General features: G+C 50.9%; 1 protein-coding gene across 5 annotated transcripts in view; it reads right to left on the reverse strand.

Annotated features, from left to right (window-relative positions):
- Window positions 1-20,030, reverse strand: part of ARHGAP39 (Rho GTPase activating protein 39) — a 163,874-nt gene that overhangs the window by 37,183 nt on the left and 106,661 nt on the right. For 4 of the 5 annotated variants that reach the window (XM_074827678.1, XM_074827501.1, XM_074827861.1 and 1 more), the window contains exon 3: window positions 2,683-2,763. The exons of the other annotated variant lie outside the window; for it this stretch is intronic. In XM_074827678.1, the coding sequence (XP_074683779.1) occupies window positions 2,683-2,763 (81 nt within the window). The remainder of the gene's footprint in view (window positions 1-2,682; window positions 2,764-20,030) is intronic. 5 annotated transcript variants of the gene reach the window in all.

The following is a 20,030-nucleotide window of genomic DNA, read 5'->3' on the forward strand; positions in this document are numbered from 1 at the left end:
GAGGGGCCCAAAACTGAACACAGTAATCGAGGGGCGGCCTCACCAGTGCCGAGTACAGGGGTAAGATCACTTCCCTGTCTCTGCTGGCCACGCTATTTCTGATGCAAGCCAGGATGCCATTGGCCTTCTTGGCCACCTGGGCACACTGCTGGCTCATGTTCAGCCGGCTGTCAATCAACACCCCCAGGTCCCTCTCTGACTGGCAGCTCTCCAGCCACTCCTCCCCAAGCCTGTAGCGCTGCTGGGGGTTGTTGTGACCCAAGTGCAGCACTCGGCATTTGGCCTTATTGAACTTCATACAGTTGGCCTTGGCCCATCGCTCCAGCCTGTCCAGGTCTCTCTGCAGAGCCTCCCTACCCTCAAGCAGATCAACACTCCCACCCAACTTGGTGTCGTCTGCAAACTTACTGAGGGTGCATTCGATCCCCTCGTCTAGGTCATCAATAAAGATGTTGAACAGGAGTGGCCCCAAAACCGAGCCCTGGGGGACACCACTCGTGACCGGCCTCCAACCGGATTTAACTCCGAGCAGAACACGCTCGATGCCCGACAGCAGAGCGGAGGAGGCACCCACAAATCCCATTTCCAAACCAAACAGCGGATCCAGGACTGCCAGATCACACTCCCTTCCACTCTTCCTCACTTGTCCAGCCTGTCAACTGGGAATTGCCTTCACCCGGCACGCAGAAGGGATGTTCTGGGGCAAAGCTGTCCATGGGCAGGTCTCTCTGAGCTCACCTGACGCTCAAGGAGAGCTTTCTGCCAGCGAATAAACACCACATACCATTATTCTATTTGTTTCCCCTCCTAGAAAGCTTGTTTTTCCCCTCTCTTGCTTAAGTGGCAATTAATTCTGACGCTCCTGGGAGGTCACTGCAGAAGCAGTGAATTACAGGGCAGGCAGGATGGCACACGGCCAACGCCGTTGGGTGATTTTCCACTCGCACGTGTCTCGAACCAGCATGGAGGTTGCTGCAAATCATGTCACTGTGGAGCGGATCGCCAGCCCGTGCTGTCACGGAGCAGCAGGGAAGGGAACTCGGAGCATCGTGCTGGGGAAGAGAATGTGGAGCATCGCGCCCTCCCGGTCCTCACTGCCAGCACAGGAAGCAAAGCGAGAGCTAGCGGTGCTTCAACTAACCTGCATCTCCAGAAAAACACAGAAACTGGGGTATTTGTTAAATCCCAGAGCAAGCAGGCAGGCAAAACCCCCCAAATCTGACCGTAGTCTATAGACCTACTGTCTTAAAGGTAGAAAGGCTTCAGACCATCAGATCTGGATTAGTAAAAGCATCCACGCAGGTGTTTATCCTCCCTGTTCCCACCTGATTTGATCTGGATGATGCCAGCAGGTACCACACAACCTCACCTGCGCAGGCTGGGATGGGGTCAGGGCGAGATGGGTCTGTCTGGGGTCTGTGGAAAGGCCCCAGAGTTTGCAGACCCTCCCCACCACCTCCATCCTGGCAGGCGGTGACCAAGGGGATCATCTCCCAAACGTTCCCTGGCAGGATGAGGTGGGTCAGTGAAGATGCTTCCTTTGGCCACTCAGAAAGGTGGCCAAGGAGCCATCTGGGCTGTATCAAGAACAATTTCTCAGCCCCCCCCTAAATCCATCCCTGCTCACAGCGCTTTGGATTTTGAAGGCAAAAAGCTTGTTTTGAAAGCGGCAATGCAGGCACTGGGCCAGGCTCCAGCAGCCCAGCACATGATTGTTCCTCACCTCTGCTCATCTACTCAGACATACTCAATTCTGGTGATTTTTTGCCCATGTCCAAGGCGTTTAATCCATATCAGTACCAGTGAGAAGTCAGAGCATCCGTGCACCTGAACCACTTGGGGAAACTCTAAGAGGGGCATTTTGAGCTGTATCAAAGACAAGCACGCCGCCGCATTATTTTCTAGCAACATAAATCCATGAAAGCTGGAGGTGGCGGTTTGGTCTAGCACCTGAAATCCTGATCTGAGCAAGAGAAAGCTCATATCTGTCTTAGAAATGGACTCTGAAAGCAGTTGGACCCACAGGCTGGAAGAGATGGTTTATTTCTGTGGAGGGTTTCTCACCTCCAAAGCCCTACGGAGACAGAGCATAGAATCAGCTGGGCTCGCTGTGGTGGATTAAGTCCATTCCCACATGAACCTACTTATATTTGATTCAAAAATCCTAAGAGCGAGCCTAGAAACCAGTTCCAGTGTGGAGAGATGTTCAAGCCACCACCCCATCGTGATGGCAGGCGTTGGGGTGCATCATCAGCAGTGGGTGAGTCCTGGCCCGATGGTGGAGCCTAACGAAACTCCACAGACCAGGACTCACCCTGAGGTGTGACCCCGTCACTGGACAGCCCTGGTGCTCCTCCCATCCTGCTCCAGTTTCTATTCATGGGTAGGAGCCACTCAAATAAGGACCACCACATAAAGAGGACGGATGTTCCCTGCTCCAAAGAACCATCAAAATATATCTTTAGGTTTATTTAAGGGTGGTAGTAAAGCTAAAAAACGTAACACATGAAGGGAAAGGAATGGGGAGGTGGATCAGAAGAGCACAAAGAAAACATCAGTGTTATTCACTGCCCCATTCCTGCAGGTCAACTGGTAGCACACGGGCTGTCCCACACCCCCATCTCACCACCGAGGCCACGTTGCAGACCCCCAACCCCGATACCGGAGGGAAATTTTGGCTACCTGTAGTGGAGGAGTTGACCTTCTGCACTGTAATCCCGATAAATGTCATATTCTTTCTCAAACACTCCGGAAGGCGACGAACTGCAATACAGTAACAGTGAACAAGGAGTTACCAATGGTGACTGCGACGCGCGCGTGCTCTTATTAAAGTCTCCTTCACTTTAGGATTAATGAAGATGCATCCACAGAGAGGTGCTCCCAGTCCCTGTTAGTCTTGGGCTCTGTACTCGGGACCTACTCCCACCTCCTCACATCAAGCTTTGAGTCATTAATCAGTTCTTCAGCTCATGATGACCAAGCCCTCCATGGCTGTGGTCTCCAGCTTCATTTCAAACCCTGAGAACACCACACTCTCCCTTAAACTAGTCTTATTTGTGAAGAACAGCTGTGGACATGCCTAGACAGATCCTAAATATCTCATAACTTTGTCCCACCCATGGTCCTTTCCAAGTGCAGCCCTTCCTCGTGCCTCGAGCATCGGTCTCACTCCTTGCTCGTCTCAGATGGTCAGAGCCAACACAAGCAGAGGCGGCAAGCCCCAGAAAAGCCCTTTTTGGCACATTTTCATCTACCACGTTGTAGTCAGTTCCATCTGAGCCCGCAGAGCCCTCGCTCCCAGAAGAAGGTCACAGCACCAACAGCTACCAACCTATTCCAAGAGACACCTTACCTCAGCACACCCGGAGAAACATGGGAAAAAGCACCTGGGGGTGCAGGACAGCATTTACACGCTGCTTTTTGGACTAGCACCAGCTTAAAGCCTCACCTATAAGAGCAAACCCACTCTGGCTCCATGTTCCCTTTGGCTTCACGCTTGCCCAGAAGCTGAGACCCTCCAACACCTCCCAACAAGGCAGGCGACCAGGTCTAAGGGCAACACTTTCCAATATTGTTCATACTTGTTGCCAATATTTACTCAACAAGTACAGGAAAGGTCTTTTTTTTTTTTTTTGACTTAACAGTCCTTCACTGTGGAGATGTGCAAATTGTTCAGGAAACACGGGGCTCCAAGCATATTATTAGAAATTTGTTCTGCATTGAAACGTAACAGCAAACATCTGGAGAAATAACTTTGTTTTGAGCAGTTTTCGAAGAAACAGCGTTAAACCCCCCCTACGTACACATTAAGACGCTTGTGTTAATAAAATCCAGATCAGATGTTGGTTTCAGAAGAAGAAAAAATGAAAAGAAACAAATCTTCTTAATAGGATAGACCTCAAAAATTTTATTCAAGCAAGAGGCAATAAAATTAAGCTTCTGTCAAAGCTAATTTTAATGAGACTTCTGAGCCCTGAAATTATGACTGTGTTGAATTGCTTAATCCCTTTTTCCTCTCGAGTGCACGTGAATGAGTGCTCCTCCTCCTCCACAATGCCCAGTGGCTTCTCAAAAGAAAGGCATCCGCTCTGACACCTGGTGCTGTACCCAGATCCGTGGCTCCAGGATCTCCTCCCCAATAGGTGAAGTCCCGGATGGAAGGGAATTAATGCTCAGGAAGCTTCCTAACGAAGAACCCCGCTGCTGAAAGAGGCTGTACTTAACATTTACTGAACAGAGAGGCAATGGATGTTGGGGAAAGACCTCAAGGAAGGTCTCCTTCAGACATGTTCTTGTGATCACAGAATAACAGAATCATCGAGATTGGAATAGCCCTTGAAGATCCTCCAGTCCAACCATGAACCTCACACTGACCGTTCCCAACTCCACCAGATCCCTCAGCGCTGGCTCAACCCGACTCTTCAACCCCTCCAGGGATGGGGACTCCCCCCCTGCCCTGGGCAGCCCATTCCAACGCCCAACAACCCCTTCTGCAAAGAAATCCTTCCTAAGAGCCAGTCTGACCCTGCCCTGGCGCAGCTTGAGGCCATTCCCTCTTGGCCTGACGCTGGTTCCTTGGCTCAAGAGACTCAGCCCCCCTCTCTGCACCCTCCTGTCAGGGAGTTGCAGAGGGCCAGGAGGTCTCCCCTCAGCCTCCTCTTCTCCACACTAAACCCCCCCAGTTCCCTCAGCTGCTCCCCATCACACCTGTGCTCCAGACCCTGCACCAGCTCCGTTGCCCTTCTCTGGACACGCTCGAGTCATTCAAGGGCCTTTTTGGAGTGAGGAAAAGCCAAGCAAGAGGCAGACCCTCATGCCAAACAGGTTTCCCTTCTGGTGGTGGCATCCCTGCGCAACCACATCCTGGAGAACCTTTGAGGACTATCTCATCTGTGCAAAGTCCTGGTGCTGTGGGACTGAAAGGAGACTCCCCTTTCCATCAGGTTTCTCCAGGAACCAAAGACTTCAGGACCACTACACAAAATCTGTCCATTTGCCCTACTTCATGGGCCTTCTGGAAAGATCTGCAAGGTAAGAAATGTCCCCCTGGGTCAGAACAATAGTGTTTCCAGCCCTCTACTCTGCTTCAAACCATGGAAGCAAGAGATGCTGTTTATGGAGAGCTCATGACCCCGGTCGCTGCCTGCAGCCCATGCTCTCATGCCCCCCAGCACCCAGTCCCTGCATTAGGGCTGACAGCAGGGAGGTGTCCTCCAAGTCACCCACTTCAGGGTGTTTATGGACAGGTTGTCTTGAATTTGTTTAATCCCTTCCTGAACATGCAGCAATATCAGCCTCCACAGCTTCCCACTGCAACAAATTCCAGAAGTTTGCTACCTGCTGCGCACCCCTTTCCCCACCAAAAAAAAATCACCTGATCATCAGCAGTTCCTTCTGGCCTCATATTTTTCAAAACACTTGCAAGTAAGGGCACTGAGCACGTCTCCTTGCATCTCAGGGCAAACCTTCCTTGCTAAAGGCAACAGGAATATGGGAGCAAGGAGGGGATGGAGTCTCCTCCGGGCACTGGCTCCCAAAATCTCCATCTCTTATATTCACCAGACAGAGAGGATCTGAGGAGCACAGAGCAGCACCGCAAGCATCTGGCCAGCCAGTTACCAGAAAACGAGCTGACCGTAAATTCCCAATAACTATGTCAGCTGCTCCTCAGCCAAAGCACAGCTGCTGGAATTTCAGACGCTTTCGTGCAAAGGTTCTTCCAAACACAGCAAAGGCTGTTGAAGCGGCTGCAGAATTATGTGGCTTTTAATATTTTGGCCGGTGCCAGCTGGATGCAGGAGGTGGGGACTGTGTGAGCTCATAGGTGAATGGAGGTTATTCACATCTGGCTTCAAAACCTGGATGAAATACCTAAAGAGGGAGATTCTGCTCCCAGTTTGGTATTTCATGCAGCACACGGGACAGTACAAGCCTTGTCTTAAGTCAACTCCTGCACTTTCTATCCCAGTATGAATTCCAAACTGGAGCTCCAAAACATGCCCAGGAGCAGAGACAGCCCATGAGGCTGGTGAGATGGAACAGCTTAACACCACGGCTTGCTCTCAAACACACATGCTGACTTGACATACATTAACACCTCATAATCTTTAAAGAAAGTTCTCTTAGGCTGCCACCTCCTCCTTTTGAGATAAATCAATTAAAACCTCAGACTATGAGCAAGTTGTCGCTGACATACACTCAACACTTGAAGCCTTTGCGTGGTCCAAAAATGCCAGGCAAAGCGGTAAGATCGAGATCAACTGAAAGCGCTTCAAATCCATCCCACCAGCAGAGCCAGATCAGGAGTAAAATTGCTGCCGGCACACTGTGGGTGGCATTGCTCTTCATTCAGGTACTGATGAGTCAGACTTGGCTTCGTTATCGTCGCAATCAGCTCTTACCAGTGAAGCTGCAAATGAGATAGCGAGGATCGCATCCACCTGCAACATCACGAGCTGCAAGCTTCAAGGTCAGGGTCAACACGGCAACGTAACACCTGGGACATCCCCTCTGCTCTTCTGCATCTTGCAGGAGATGAAAACTCACTCCTTGCTGCCACTGCTAAGATCCCACATGTTATTTCTGGGGTGATTTTAGCAAGTTCTGAACAAAAAGATGCCAGAAGGTGACAGCACATAGACTGCCAAGACCAAAAGAAGACCCAGCGAGCTGACCTGTGCACTTAAAAATGGAAGTCTGGGTCATGTTGGAAAGAAATATCACGCCACAAGCAGGAGACAGTCAGGGAACTGGTGGCAGGCTTCCACTAGATAACCCGTTTGGGAGGACAAAGGTGCTGAGGGATGCTGAAGTTGGCAGATACCAAATTGTCCTGTTTTGTTTCATCTTTGATAATTGGAAGACATTTTGCAGACCCAGGTTTGGTTCTGGGTCTCAAGGTTACTGATATTTGAGATGCACAGATCTGCTCCATCTCTACTGGGAGCCATGGTCAGGATGGAGCAGGTGTCTCCACACCTCCTGTGTTGAAGAGAGCAGGCAGGTAGGGTCCCCTCACCTTCAAGGGGAGATTTTGTGGGTGAGAAGGTATTTAAAAGCTTTCCAGAACAAAAGGCACCTCTAAGGTATTACAGCATGCACCGTCCTAGTTTGTCTTGAGGCCAGGAGGTGAAGCAGCTGGTGCACATGGTGCCAGACTAGACCCTGCCTGGAAACATGGAAGCTCAACGTGATGGTGGTCAGGGAGCTGCCAAAGGCTGCGCCATGTTAATTGTGGAAATGATCACAGAATCACAAAATCATTCAGGTTGGAAAAGACCCTTAGGATCATTGAGTCCAACCATCAGCCCGACTCTACAAAGTTCTCCCCTACACCACATCCCCCCACAGCTCATCCAAACGACCCTCAAACACACCCAGGGATGGGGACTCCACCCGCTCCCTGGGCAGCCTATTCCACTCTCTGACCACTCTTGCTGGGAAACATTTTTTCCTCATGCCCAGTCTGAACCTCCCCTGTTGCAGTTTAAAGCCGTTCCCTCTTGTTCTGTCACTGATTTCCTGGGAGAAGAGACCAGCACCAACCTCTCTACAATGTCCTTTCAGGGAGCTGTAGAGTGATGAGGTCTCCCCTCACCTTCTCCTCCTCACACTGAACAGTCCCAGCTCCTTCCATCGCTCCTCACAGGATTTATTCTCCAGGCCCTTCCCCAGCCTCGTTGCCCTCCTCTGCACTCGCTCCAGCCCCTCGAGATCTCTCTGGTATTGAGGTGCCCAAAACTGGACACAACACTCCAGGTGTGGCCTCACCAGTGCAGAGTGCAGGGGGACTATCACCTCCCTGCTTCTGCTGGTCACACTATTTCTATCACAAGCCAGGATGCCGTTGGCTTTCTTGGCCACCTGGGCACACTGCTGGCTCCTGTTCAGCTGCTGGTCAATTAGAACCTCCAGATCCTTCTCTTCCAGACAGCTCTCTGATGAAGCATCAAGGTGAGCATGACATGTGTGTTGTCATCAAAAACACGGACATGACGGGCTGTGACACTGCGTGACATTTTACGTTTGCTGAAGGCGCCTCTCGCTGAAGCTACGATATCTCAAGGGAGACAAGGGTCAAGGATGCCACCGCCCCACGTGGGACCAGGTGAGGAAGGGGATTGCTTCTGCAGCGAGAGTCCCTGTCCCCAGGAGGTGGAAGAGGGACAGCTCAAGGAGCATCTCCCCCTCCTGGTCGGACTGAACATGCTGAGCTGCGACTTGTAGAGGCAAGAATTTAATCCTTGGTCTTGCTAATAAATAAAACCGGTCTCCTTTGCCTGTTCATTTTCCTGCTGAAACCTGGAGCCTGGTGTGAAGGATCCCTGCAAGAAGCTGAGGGTGCTGCCTGGCACAGGCTGGAGTTCTGCGACATCTGTCCTGCCTACAAAGCTGACAGTAGCTCAAGAGTCGCCCTGCCTCCCTGCCAGGCCAGGGGATGATTAGCTGGGGAGAGTTGGCTCAGATTTGGGGAACAGCTTAACTACAGGCAGCAAATCCCTCTGGGGAAGCAAGTGCTTCTGTCCAAACTGAGAAAAACCACCTCATCTGCTGCAGGAACGTGGAAACTGGTCAAACCACGCAGACTCTCAGCAGTCAGACTCAGACCCACAAAAGCAAAGATCTACATCGTTTCAGAAAGGAGCAGTCATGGGGGCTGAAAACTTGTGGACCTTAAACCTTGCAGACCTTAAACCTTGCAGACTTTAAAGCTTGTAGACCTTAAAGACTGTAGGCCTTAAAGACTGTAGGCCTTAAAGCTTGAAGACCTTAAAGCTTGAAGATCTTAAAGCTTGAAGACCTTAAAGCTTGTAGACCTTAAAGCTTGAAGACCTTCAAGCTTGCAGACCTTAAAGTTTGAACACTTTCAAACTTGCAGACCTTCAAACAGCACCACCAGGACACTGTCTCTGCATACAAAGGTCCTCCTGGTGACCTAGACTCGGATGTGCCATCAGCTATGGCATGAAAGCCCCATAAGCATGAAGAATGGCACAGACTTTGGTTAGGCCTTGCTTTAGGCTCATCAAATCATCGTTTCAGTCTAATCCTGGGAAATCCTTACCGGTGTGTAGCCTGGAAAAGCCCTGCTTGAAGATACAGACCCTGCAGGCCTGGTTCAGAGGCACAGGACTCTGTGCAAGGTGCAGCCAACCGACGCTCGCAGGAGGCGAAGAGGCTATTTGCCTTCTCAAACTAAGGACCTTTGAGCATCCCACCAACTCCAGCAAGACCAACAGCAAACGCCACCCTACAATTGATGCCCGTGCACACCGTGCTGCGTTCAAGCACAGGTCAGATTTGTGCCAGGCTGCAAAGTCCCACCAGCAAAATTTTTTTGCTGCTTTGTTCCCGCAACAGCGGGGTCATTGTGTAGAAGGGCACAAGTCAACTCTGCTCCACCATCTCTGCTTAGCTAATAGGCATGAAAGCAACAGCCCTAAGTCACTGGATAGAGACAGGTATTGCAGAAGCACCTTAACCATAGAATCATCAAATGATTTGGGTTGGGAACAACCTTTAAAGGTCATCTAGTCCAACTCCCCTGCCATGAGCAGGAACATCTTTGACCAGACCAGGTTGCTCAGAGCCCCGTCCAACCTGACCTTGAATGTTTCCAGGGATGGGACATTGACCACCTCTCTGGGCAACCTGGTCCAGTGTCTCACCACCCTCACTGTCAAAAAATTCTTCCTTTTAATCCAGTGGCTCTGTTAGTCTGACCTTTGTCAAGTACAATTCATAAGGTGTTGTCTTAAAAACCTTGAAAAAATAGCTTACTGGGGGAGGCAGGGGACAAATGCTCCACTGCATCACTGCCAATGGGAAGTCGGGCTAGCAGGAATCTAACAATGCTGCTGCTTAAATATTAAATAGCTGGCAAGCCTGCCCCCAGCTCTCCAGCGAGCTCCACGCCTGCTGCTTCCACCAGCTATTCATTTATGCTGAAATCTCAGCGAGTGACTTTTAATGACCTCCCAAAATTCAGCTTGTCTTGGAGAAGCAAGAGCAGCTGGCTTGGCCACCCCCGGGTTTGTGCAACCACCACCCTGTCCTTCCTACAGAACGCTGTGGGGATCCCCCGCTGGGCTCCCTCCACGCTCCCTCTGGGCATCGGCTCCAGGCCGAATCTTTGCTCTCCCTGCATCTGGATGAGTGTTGGGCGGGATGGACTCACTCAGCCGTCAACTCCGTCTGCGCAGAAACCTCGGTGGAGACGGTCACAGAATCACAGAATCATCAAGGTTGGAAAAGACCATGAAGCTCCTCCAGTCCAACTATGAACCTCACCCTGACCGTTCCCAACTCCACCAGATCCCTCAGCGCTGGCTCAACCTGACTCTTCAACCCCTCCAGGGATGGGGACTCCCCCCCTGCCCTGGGCAGCCCATTCCAACGCCCAACAACCCCTTCTGCAAAGAAATCCTTCCTAAGAGCCAGTCTGACCCTGCCCTGGCGCAGCTTGAGGCCATTCCCTCTTGGCCTGCCGCTGGTTCCTTGGCTCAAGAGACTCATCCCCCCTCTCTGCACCCTCCTGTCAGGGAGTTGCAGAGGGCCAGGAGGTCTCCCCTCAGCCTCCTCTTCTCCACACTAAACCCCCCCAGTTCCCTCAGCCGCTCCCCATCACACCTGTGCTCCAGACCCTGCACCAGCTCCGTTGCCCTTCTCTGGACACGCTCGAGTCATTCAAGGGCCTTTTTGGAGTGAGGGGCCCAAAACTGAACCCACTCATCGAGGGGCGGCCTCACCAGTGCCAAGCACAGGGGTCAGATCCCTTCCCTGTCCCTGCTGGCCACACTGGTGCTGATACAAGCCAGGATGCCATTGGCCTTCTTGGCCACCTGGGCACACTGCTGGCTCATTATCAATCCCCCCCAGGTCCCTCTCTGACTGGCAGCTCTCCAGCCACTCCTCCCCAAGCCTGTAGCGCTGCTGGGGGTTGTTGTGGCCCAAGGGCAGCACCCGGCATTTGGCCTTAGTGAAACTCCCCCAGTTGGCCTCAGCCCATCGCTCCAGCCAGTCTGGATGTGCCAGGGGATGCTGAGTTAGTGTGGACGGGGATAATTACTGCTGGTGGGAAACAAAATCCATTTGATTGAAGACAAAGGCAGGTTTAAATGGAAGTTGGATGGGAGGGAGGGATGGCTGCTCTCCCCAGCTGTGCTCGCCCCCTCCAATGAGTCGGGGCGATGCTGGGCACAGTGGATGTGTCACACTGGAGAGATGTGGATGCCTTAGCCCATGCTGTTCGCGCGGAAAACAAATTGATCCCTCGCTCATCTGTTCTATCCATGGAAAAAATCTGGGGAGAAAGGGTGAAGGAAAGAGCCTCGCAGCAGAAAAGCATCTCTGCCCAAATATCCCAATGACCCTTCCTGCAAGAGAGCTGGAACATCTGTGAAAGCTCTTCTGGCTCATCCCACTTACTCCCAAGTACACTACAGGAACATCTTTAAACTGCTCATCATGTCTAAACGTGGACTGAGATCAGCATTAACACCCACCGGCTTGAACCTCACCGCTTTGGTGTTTTAGCAGTGGAGAAAGTGACCCTAAAGGTCTGTCCCGATGGGAGAAGAGTAATCACCACTCTGCTCCCACTGCATGCACCCAAGGAATAGTTGGGTATGTCCCACCACAGCTGGGGCAAAGTAGGAACCAAGAGTCTACCCCCTCCCTGAAAGTGTTCAAGGCCAGGTTGGATGGGACTTTGGGCAACATGATCTAGTGGAAGATGTCCCTGTCCATGGCAGAGGGGTTGGAGTAGATGGTCTTTGAATGTCCCTTCCAACCCAAACCATTTGATGATTTGATGAAAATGCACACTTTTCTGAGGTTAGAACACCTTTCCTCTACTGAGGGGGTCCTCCTGATGCCGTAACAGCCTGTCTCCATCTCTGCTGGATGCCAGCACCTCCAGCACTCGCCGTGGCGGTGGGGACAGACAGACAACACTGATTTTTTTGGGGGGAGAAAAGAACACCTTCCAAATCTTAATGTTAAGCCCATCCTGGGCAACACGGCTCCATAAGGCCAGATGTGAACCTGGGCACAGCTTGGCACAGGTCGGTGCTACCCGCTGAGCCATAGCTGGTCTTTTAAAGCCTTCTGCTCACAGCAGCATCCAGGCAGGAGAAAGGACAGTAGGAAACCAAGTGATGGCTCTGCCCGGAACACACCTCCAGGTACAAGAGAGAAGGTCGGAAATAGCACAAGGGAGGATAAATACCACATTTGCACAGGCGGCACAAAATGCACACACTTGGAAAAAGACTTGGGGAAATAATAAGCCCCGCAATTGCCGCGAATCGCTGTCCCCAGCAGGACTGAACGCAGGGTTTTTATGGGCAAAGCTGACACCTATTTATCGTTTCGCTGGCTTGCCGGGCTCCAAGCAGGGCTCGGCATCAGACTGGTGTTGGGAGCTGATTGGAGGCTGTTTTTGGCAAGATCTCTGTAGCAACAGCTCCATCAGCTGCGGCTGCAAACAGCTCTCGGGTGCTTTTCACCTGGCACAGGAGCATTGCCAAAACCACCCGGCCTTGAGGTCTGCCAAAAGAACCGAAGGGAGGGAGGAGCATCCAAAAACGGGCACGTGGAGCTGGATCCTGGCACCTGGAACACAGGGAATGAGCCGGCAGCAATCACTGCCCAATGGTTTCAGCTTCTTTAGTGCCTGATGGGACTAAGTGGGTATTTGGGGGACAGTGTAGGAGGGAGGGGGATGCTTCGGCGGGGTCAGGGGTCCCCGAGCCGCAATCTGCCAATGCGCACCCCTTCCCTCCCTCCTCCTGCTCCACTGACATCCCCAGCACAGCCCTGCTGATGCTGCAAGTCCGAATCCTCCCCTGGCAGAGATCACGCCTGCTTGCCATGAACCAGGCAGCTGGAAACCATGGAGCATCCCTGGAGGGGATCTGCTCACTCCCAGAGCATAGGCTGAGCGCACCATGGCCCTGCTTGGAAATGCTGCTACTGCCGGCAGGCTCAGCTGGAGATTTTTTTTTTTTTTTTTTGCTGTCATATTCACCCCCTCCCAGGAGACCTGATGTATTCCTGGAGTTCCCTGGGTGCAGGCAGAGTTAGACTGAAGTGCAGGATTACCTCCACGCCCACGCCTGGCCCAGGAAGGCTCTTCTGAGCATCCCTGTCTTCACTACTTTAAAACTATAAGTACAAGCTCCTGAAACATTTTGCCTTGAATAAACCCTGAGTGTGAGAGCACACTCCTTACCAGGAGATAAATTGGAAGATTAAGGACTTTTCTTCTTTCTATTTCTGCCCTGGTGGCAGCAGTGCCTTGCCCAGGGTGGGTGCAGTGCTACCCTCCATCCTGGGGGGGTTGAGGATGTGCAGAAGACATTATGGGCACTGGTTTTAGCAGTTCCAAAGCCCTGGACAGGCAGTGGTCCCACCCTTCTGTCTTCACTTCAAGCTTTTTCTGATGACTTCAGCTGCATTTAAGTTTGCATCGAAGAGAACAAAGCCCTCAGAGCAATTTTGTAAGGCTTCAAGGAGCTGACCCACCGCTGGCTGTACTCCTTCCAACCCAACCTTCTCTGCACAAGGAAAATTGGTGTTGATGTTGGGGAGACCTTTGCAGGTAAGCAAATGATCCTGTCAGTTCATCGTTACCGTTGCCTGCCTTTATGCCCCACATACGGGATGCGAAGGGGTTTTTTTTCACAGCAAAATCCCCTACAAATGCTTGTGCTTGCCCTGGCTTATCAGAAGATAAGGCTCTGTGCTGCTTTTGGGAAGAGGACAAATGTTTCTCCAAGCTGCAATCTTGCCTTCAGAGCTATGGCGCCTGCTCCAGCTGTCACAGTGCTCACCAGCTTGTGGTTTCCCAAGGAGATGGTCTTCTCTGCATGAAGATGGGGAGGCTCTACAGAGTGACTTGGATAGATTGGATCGGTGGCCAACGTTAACGGGATGAGCTTCAACGAGGCCAAGTGCCAGGTCCTGCACTTGGGCCACAACAACCCCCTGCATGGCTACAGGCTTGGGGAGGGGTGGCTGGAGCTGTCTGGAAGAGAAGGGTCTGGGGGTTCTCATTGACAAGCAGCTGAACAGGAACCAGCAGTGTGCCCAGGTGGCCAAGAAAGCCAACGGCATCCTGGCTTGTGTTAGAAATAGTGTGACCAGCAGAAGTAGGGAGGTGATAGTCCCCCTGTGCTCTGCACTGGTGAGGCCACACCTGGAGTGTTGTGTCCAGTTTTGGGCACCTCAATACCAGGGAGATCTCGAGGTGCTGGAGCGAGTGCAGAGGAGGGCAACGAGCTGGGGAAGGGCCTGGAGAATAAATCCTGTGAGGAGCGATGGAAGGAGCTGGGACTGTTCAGTGTGAGGAGGAGAAGGGGAGGGGAGACCTCATCACTCTACAGCTCCCTGAAAGGACGTTGTAGAGAGGTTGGTGCTGGTCTCTTCTCCCAGGGAATTAGTGACAGAACAAGAGGGAACGGCTTTAAACTGCAACAGGGGAGGTTCAGACTGGGCATGAGGAGAAAATGTTTCCCAGCAAGAGTGGTCAGAGAGTGGAATAGGCTGCCCAGGGAGGGGGTGGATATAAGAAGGTATCTTGGGGAACTAGACACTTGGAGGCTGTTACCTTGGCTGGAAAAGAAAGAGAAGGTGGCCCTTGCTGCAGATTTTATCATCGGGATTTACATGGGATGCCAGCAGCAAGGAAGCGAAGTAGTGGTGGTGAAGGTGGATTTCCCATGATGTTCCCACCAGACTTTGCCTGGGCCGAGAGCTTCAACCAACCTCAGCCAAAAGCTGCTGTCCTCCCCAAAAAAGGATGGAGTGGAAGAGAACATGCAACTTGCTCCTCAGCAGCCCCTGAGTGCTTACACATCTCGATACAGCTTGCTGTTTAAATCAAGACTCATCCAGCTGCAAACTGAGCTGCAAGCACAGGTACAAGTTGTTCTTCTGCCCTGGTTTCCCATGAACGTCTGCAGAAGTGCTACTAGATAAAACAAGCTCCTTAAACAACTCCTGAACTCTGCTGATATGGGGATAATCTAGAAAGCTCAACCTAAATTAGTTTCTGAAGTGGAGGAGAGGGATGGCATTAAGGGCTTCCTCATGGGTCTGCAGGGACTAAATTGCATTCCAGAAGTCCTGATGGGTAAAATCATACCCAGAAATTGGCGAGAAGCTGATCACAGAAAGCAAAACCTGCTCTAACCAAAAGGCCAACTGGTCCTGCTACGGCAGTGCTGCAATCATGCAATCGTTAGGTATTGGAAGGGTGCCCTGAGGTCTCCTCAAAACCCTTTTCTTCTCCAGGCAGAGTCAGCCCAGTTCCCTCACCTTCTCCTCACACATCATGTGCTCCAGCCCCCAATCATCCTGGTGGCTCTTCACTGGACCCGCTCAAGTTTAGCAAGTTTTTCTTGTCCTGGAGAACCCAAAACTATGTGCAGTTGCCCAGCTGTGGTCTAAAGAAGAATAATTGCTTCCCTTCATCTACCAGCTATGGACCTGGTCCTATGGCCCAGCATGCTACCAGCCTCCCTTGCTACCCATGCACAGTGCTCACCTCCCCAGGACTCCTGGATCCTCAGCAGAATTGTTACCCAGCCAGCCACTGCCCAGGGAGGGTCAGTCCATCCCGACTGCTACGCCCAGTCTTGCTGAGCTTCAGGAGGTTCTTCCCAGCCTGTCCTCACTCCTCTGGGTCCCTCTGAACGTCAGCCCTGCCATCAGCAGAGAAGCTTGTCTGCAGATGAGGGTGACTTCTGTCTCCTCCGCAGGTTATTGATAAGGATATGGAACAGGATAGATCCCAGGATGGGCCTGGGAGGAGCTTCCCTCCCAGACAACCATCAGTTTGGGTATGAACCATTAACCACCACCCTCTGAGCCCGACAAGACCCACCTAGTAGTGTCCCTGTCTCGATTTTAACGTCCCAACTTGGACACAAGTTGGATGCCATGTGAGATACATCAAAATCCTTGCTAGAGCCAAGGCAGATGCTCCCATCATCCCAGCTACATAGTCATACGATCGCAGACAGCAATCCGGTTGGTCAAGCATGACTCACCCTTGGTAAATCCACGCTGGCTATTCCCAACCACCTTTGCATCATCCATATCTGCAGAAATGGCTTCTCCAAGAGGACTTGCTCCATGATCAAGGTAATGCTGACCAACCTTTAATTCCCTAGGGCTGTGGGCAGGTTGCTCTTCCCTTGGCCGCCACCCTTGCAGGTGCCACCATACTCCTCCTAATGCCACCCTCAGTATGGCACTCCCTTGAGTAGCCTCTTCCTTCCCAACCCAATCATTTCTTGCCCACACCCTCACTTGTCTTCTATTTCAAAAAAAGTGGTGAACATGGCCAAAGCCTGCATCTCTGCAAGAACCAAGCTGAAGACCAAAAGAGGTGAACCAAGCTGAAGACCAAAAGAGGCATCGGAAGACATATTTAAACCAAAATGAGCACTACTTTGTCACAACTTGAGACAACTGGCAAGACTATACAAAGCCCATCACCCACAGCAGTAAGGACATCGTCCGTAGCAGAGACACACACTACATCTTCCTCCATGTGCTCTTCCATCCATGAAAAGGAGACAAAACCATGATGCGGCTGGTGCAACCATAATTTTGGCAATATCTCTTTCTCTTTTGTAGGTGGACAAACAGCTGAAGCAAAATCCTTACTCAAGACTATGTTTTAAGTGCTTTCAATATAGTTCTCTTTCCTCCAGCTTCTGTTGGGAGGTTAAGCAGGACTAAGGCTCTGTACCCAAATCCCAGTCCTGTCTAAGTTGTACTACATGATGTACTTACGTCAATATATTTAGTTTTCTGGGCCCATTTATTTTACCAGAAGCAACCTAACCCTCCTCTAAAATTAAAAATGGCTGTAACTCACGTTCTAAAGTTGCCCCTAAAGTCAGTTCAACTAAACCAAACAAAGAGCCCTTCAATTCTGAATGGCAGCAGTCTAGCAGGTGTTTAATGGGGTCCAACCAATGCACCAAAAATGAATTCAAATCAGTGCTGAGCATCTTCACATTCATGGAGATGATGAAATTATAGCAAATATGTCAAGATGTCCTCACGCCACACCATCCACTCGGCAGGAGCTGCCCGTACACACGTCGCTCCACCACGTGCCATTGATATTGTGACTTCTAGGGCTTTGCCATGTTTAGAGACAGTGGTACTGCTGTACAGGACTGCTGTGTCCAGCTCTGGGGTCTTCAGGATGGGAAAGACATAGTCCTGTTAGAGTGGGTGCAAAGGAGGCCACAGAAATGGTCCGAGGGCTGGAGCAGCTCTGCTGGGGGGAAAGGCTGAGAGAGTTGGGGGGGATCAGCTGGAGAAGAGAAGGCTCCGGGGAGACCTTAGAGCGGCCTTTCAATACTTAAAGGGGGCTGATAAGAAAGAGGGAGAGAGGGTTTTTAGTAGGGCCTGTAGTGATAGGACAAGGGGTGATGGTTTTAAACTAAAAGAAGATAGATTCAGACTAGATTTAAGGAAGAATTTTTTTACGATGAGTGCGGTGAGGCACTGGACCAGGTTGCCCAGAGAGGGGGTAGATGCCCCATCCCTGGAAACATTCAAGGTCAGGTTGGACAGGGCTTTGATTAACCTGGTCTAGTTGAAGATGTCCCTGCTTACGGCAGGGGGGTTGGACTAGATGACCTTTAAAGATCCCTCCCAACCCAAACCATTCGATGATTCTATGATTTGCATTAGACTAAGATGCAATAAAAATACTATATGCATTATCCTAAATGCAAACAAAATTATTATTACTCAATAAATGTCAATCTGAATGCTTATTCCTGAAAAAAAGGAGGCCTTGCAACATGTTAGTCTACTTTGAGAGACAATAAACATCAACACAGTCTTTTTACTCCAGTGGGAAGAGATCTCCCCACTAACCCCAGATCTCTGTGGCTCTTCAAGGGAGCCTGAGGCTACAGCTCAGAAAACTTGACTTTCAGATGCTGAAGCTATTCCAGAACAACCCCCTGCAGCGACCAGCCTGGCCCTCGTACCAGAACAGGCTCCAGAAAAACATGTCGAGCACTTGCAGCTCTGGCCCATGTTGCCTGCACCAGGCACGTGATGCAGTTGCACCCCGCCATGTACACCGAGAGCCCGAGGGTGCTCATAGCCTGACCGTTACTCCTGAGCCCTACGCTGCCTTGACTAAGGAAATTAAGACAATTTAATAAGGGGGAAAAAAAAAATCAAATCCAAATGCCACAAGATGAGCGCACCCTCTGGCTCCCATCCTCCTGCGCCACCCCCCATCACCTGCCCAAATGCAGTTGGGACTCAGGACTCCGGGCTAATCCCTTATTTGACTAATGGGATCTTGTACGAGCCTAATTATGCCAAAGCCAGATTCCAAAACCGATTGCCAAATGTCTTTTATGACAATCGCTAAGACAGATGCCCGGGCCAGGTTTTCAACGTGCTGCTGAGATAGAGCAGATGCTGCTAAAAGCTCCTGACATTTGCTGTCCGGTGAGGCTTCCTCTCAGCACATGTGGAGCACGTGCACCGCGAGGTCCGTCGGCTCCGGTACTCGCAACGCCCACGTTTCCCCGGCTGATGAAACCCTCGGTGGCCACAAAAAAGGAGCAGCAAACCTCAAAACTGCAGAGAGCATCAGGAGCAGGAGCACCGACACCAACCCTGGAGCGTGAAATGCCAGTAGCTGCTTTTGTACCGCAGTGACGTACGAGAAAGAGCAGCACATCTGGAGGAGCGGCACATCTGGAGGAGCAGCACATCTGGAGCTGCCTCTCACCTCCCGCCTCACTCGGAGCCGGCGGTGTTTGCAAAAGGCAGCTTTGCATTTTTTTCCTGGTGGGAGCCCTATCCCAGCATGGACCTTCTCCCCAGTTGGGGTGGTGATTTTTCCATTAATATCCTAAAATGTGGATTGCAAAAGCTGCAGCAGAGACACAAGTTTGCTTCTGGTAGCTTTAGCATGGGAACTTCTGGCAGAGCAGGAAACATCTACTAAACTAAAAGAAAAAAATAAATAAATAAAGCACTTTTTTTCCCCCTAGGATAGGAAGTGGCACCATTTCACAGCGGCTTGGAAAGCAGTATAGCTTTTATTTTTAAAATAAGAGAAAGTGACGACTGAAATAGCACAGCTCGATGGGAAAGCCAGGAATAGAAATGAAATCCCAGCACCTAATCCGCTGTTGTAATCACTGGCCTGCAAGGCTTCATACTCTTAATTACAGCCACTGCTTCTAATAAAAGTTAAAAGATGGTTTTCTTTGCAGTTACGTAAACCGTATTTTGCGTCTGATGATCTACGTAAGCACTTGGCTGCATTAGACAAATATCTGTCTAATCCGGAGTCCTGTTTTGCAGCAGGGAGTGGAGAATTCAAGGAGAGGATATTAAAAAGAAACAAGACTGGGCGCTTTGTCTCCAATTTCATCTTCCACTCTGGCTTAGAGCAAGAAATGCAAGATATGAACATTTTTTCTCTAAAATATTTGAGAATGGTATGAGGAAGGGGAGTTAAATCTTGAGCTGCCTTTAGCTTTATGCTGGAAATGCATTTTCCGCTCACAGTTGTCTCCAAATATCCGTGTACTTTTTCAGATGGTTCATCACCCAAGAGCTTGGCTCGCATCGTTACCGCTTGGACCGCAATAAGCGCACAGGAGCACGGTGAGCGATTGCAAATTAATAAAGGAGTCGGTGACACCCGTCGAGACCGGGAGATGGTTTTCTGAACAGCGTCATATTAAAAATTTAATCTGGTGAAAATTTAATCAGGTGGGGCGAGACTCGGCATGGCCAGCACCCGAGTGCCTGTGGCACGGGTAAGGGGGAAAGAAAATTGAAGCCAAAAGAAGTTGAGTGAGATGATCTCCCAGCTGCGGGAGATCAAATATCCAGACAAAATGGGGATGCTGAGAGATCACAGCTGGAGGAGGTGTATCCCTGCAAAGATGTCCATCATGCTCTGGCTGACCAAGGGAATTGCTGGTCCCTGCTGGGCAATGCCCCATCCCTGAAAACAT

The sequence above is a fragment of the Strix aluco genome, chromosome 1 (genome assembly GCF_031877795.1).
Source record: "Strix aluco isolate bStrAlu1 chromosome 1, bStrAlu1.hap1, whole genome shotgun sequence".
Taxonomy (NCBI): Eukaryota; Metazoa; Chordata; class Aves; order Strigiformes; family Strigidae; genus Strix; species Strix aluco.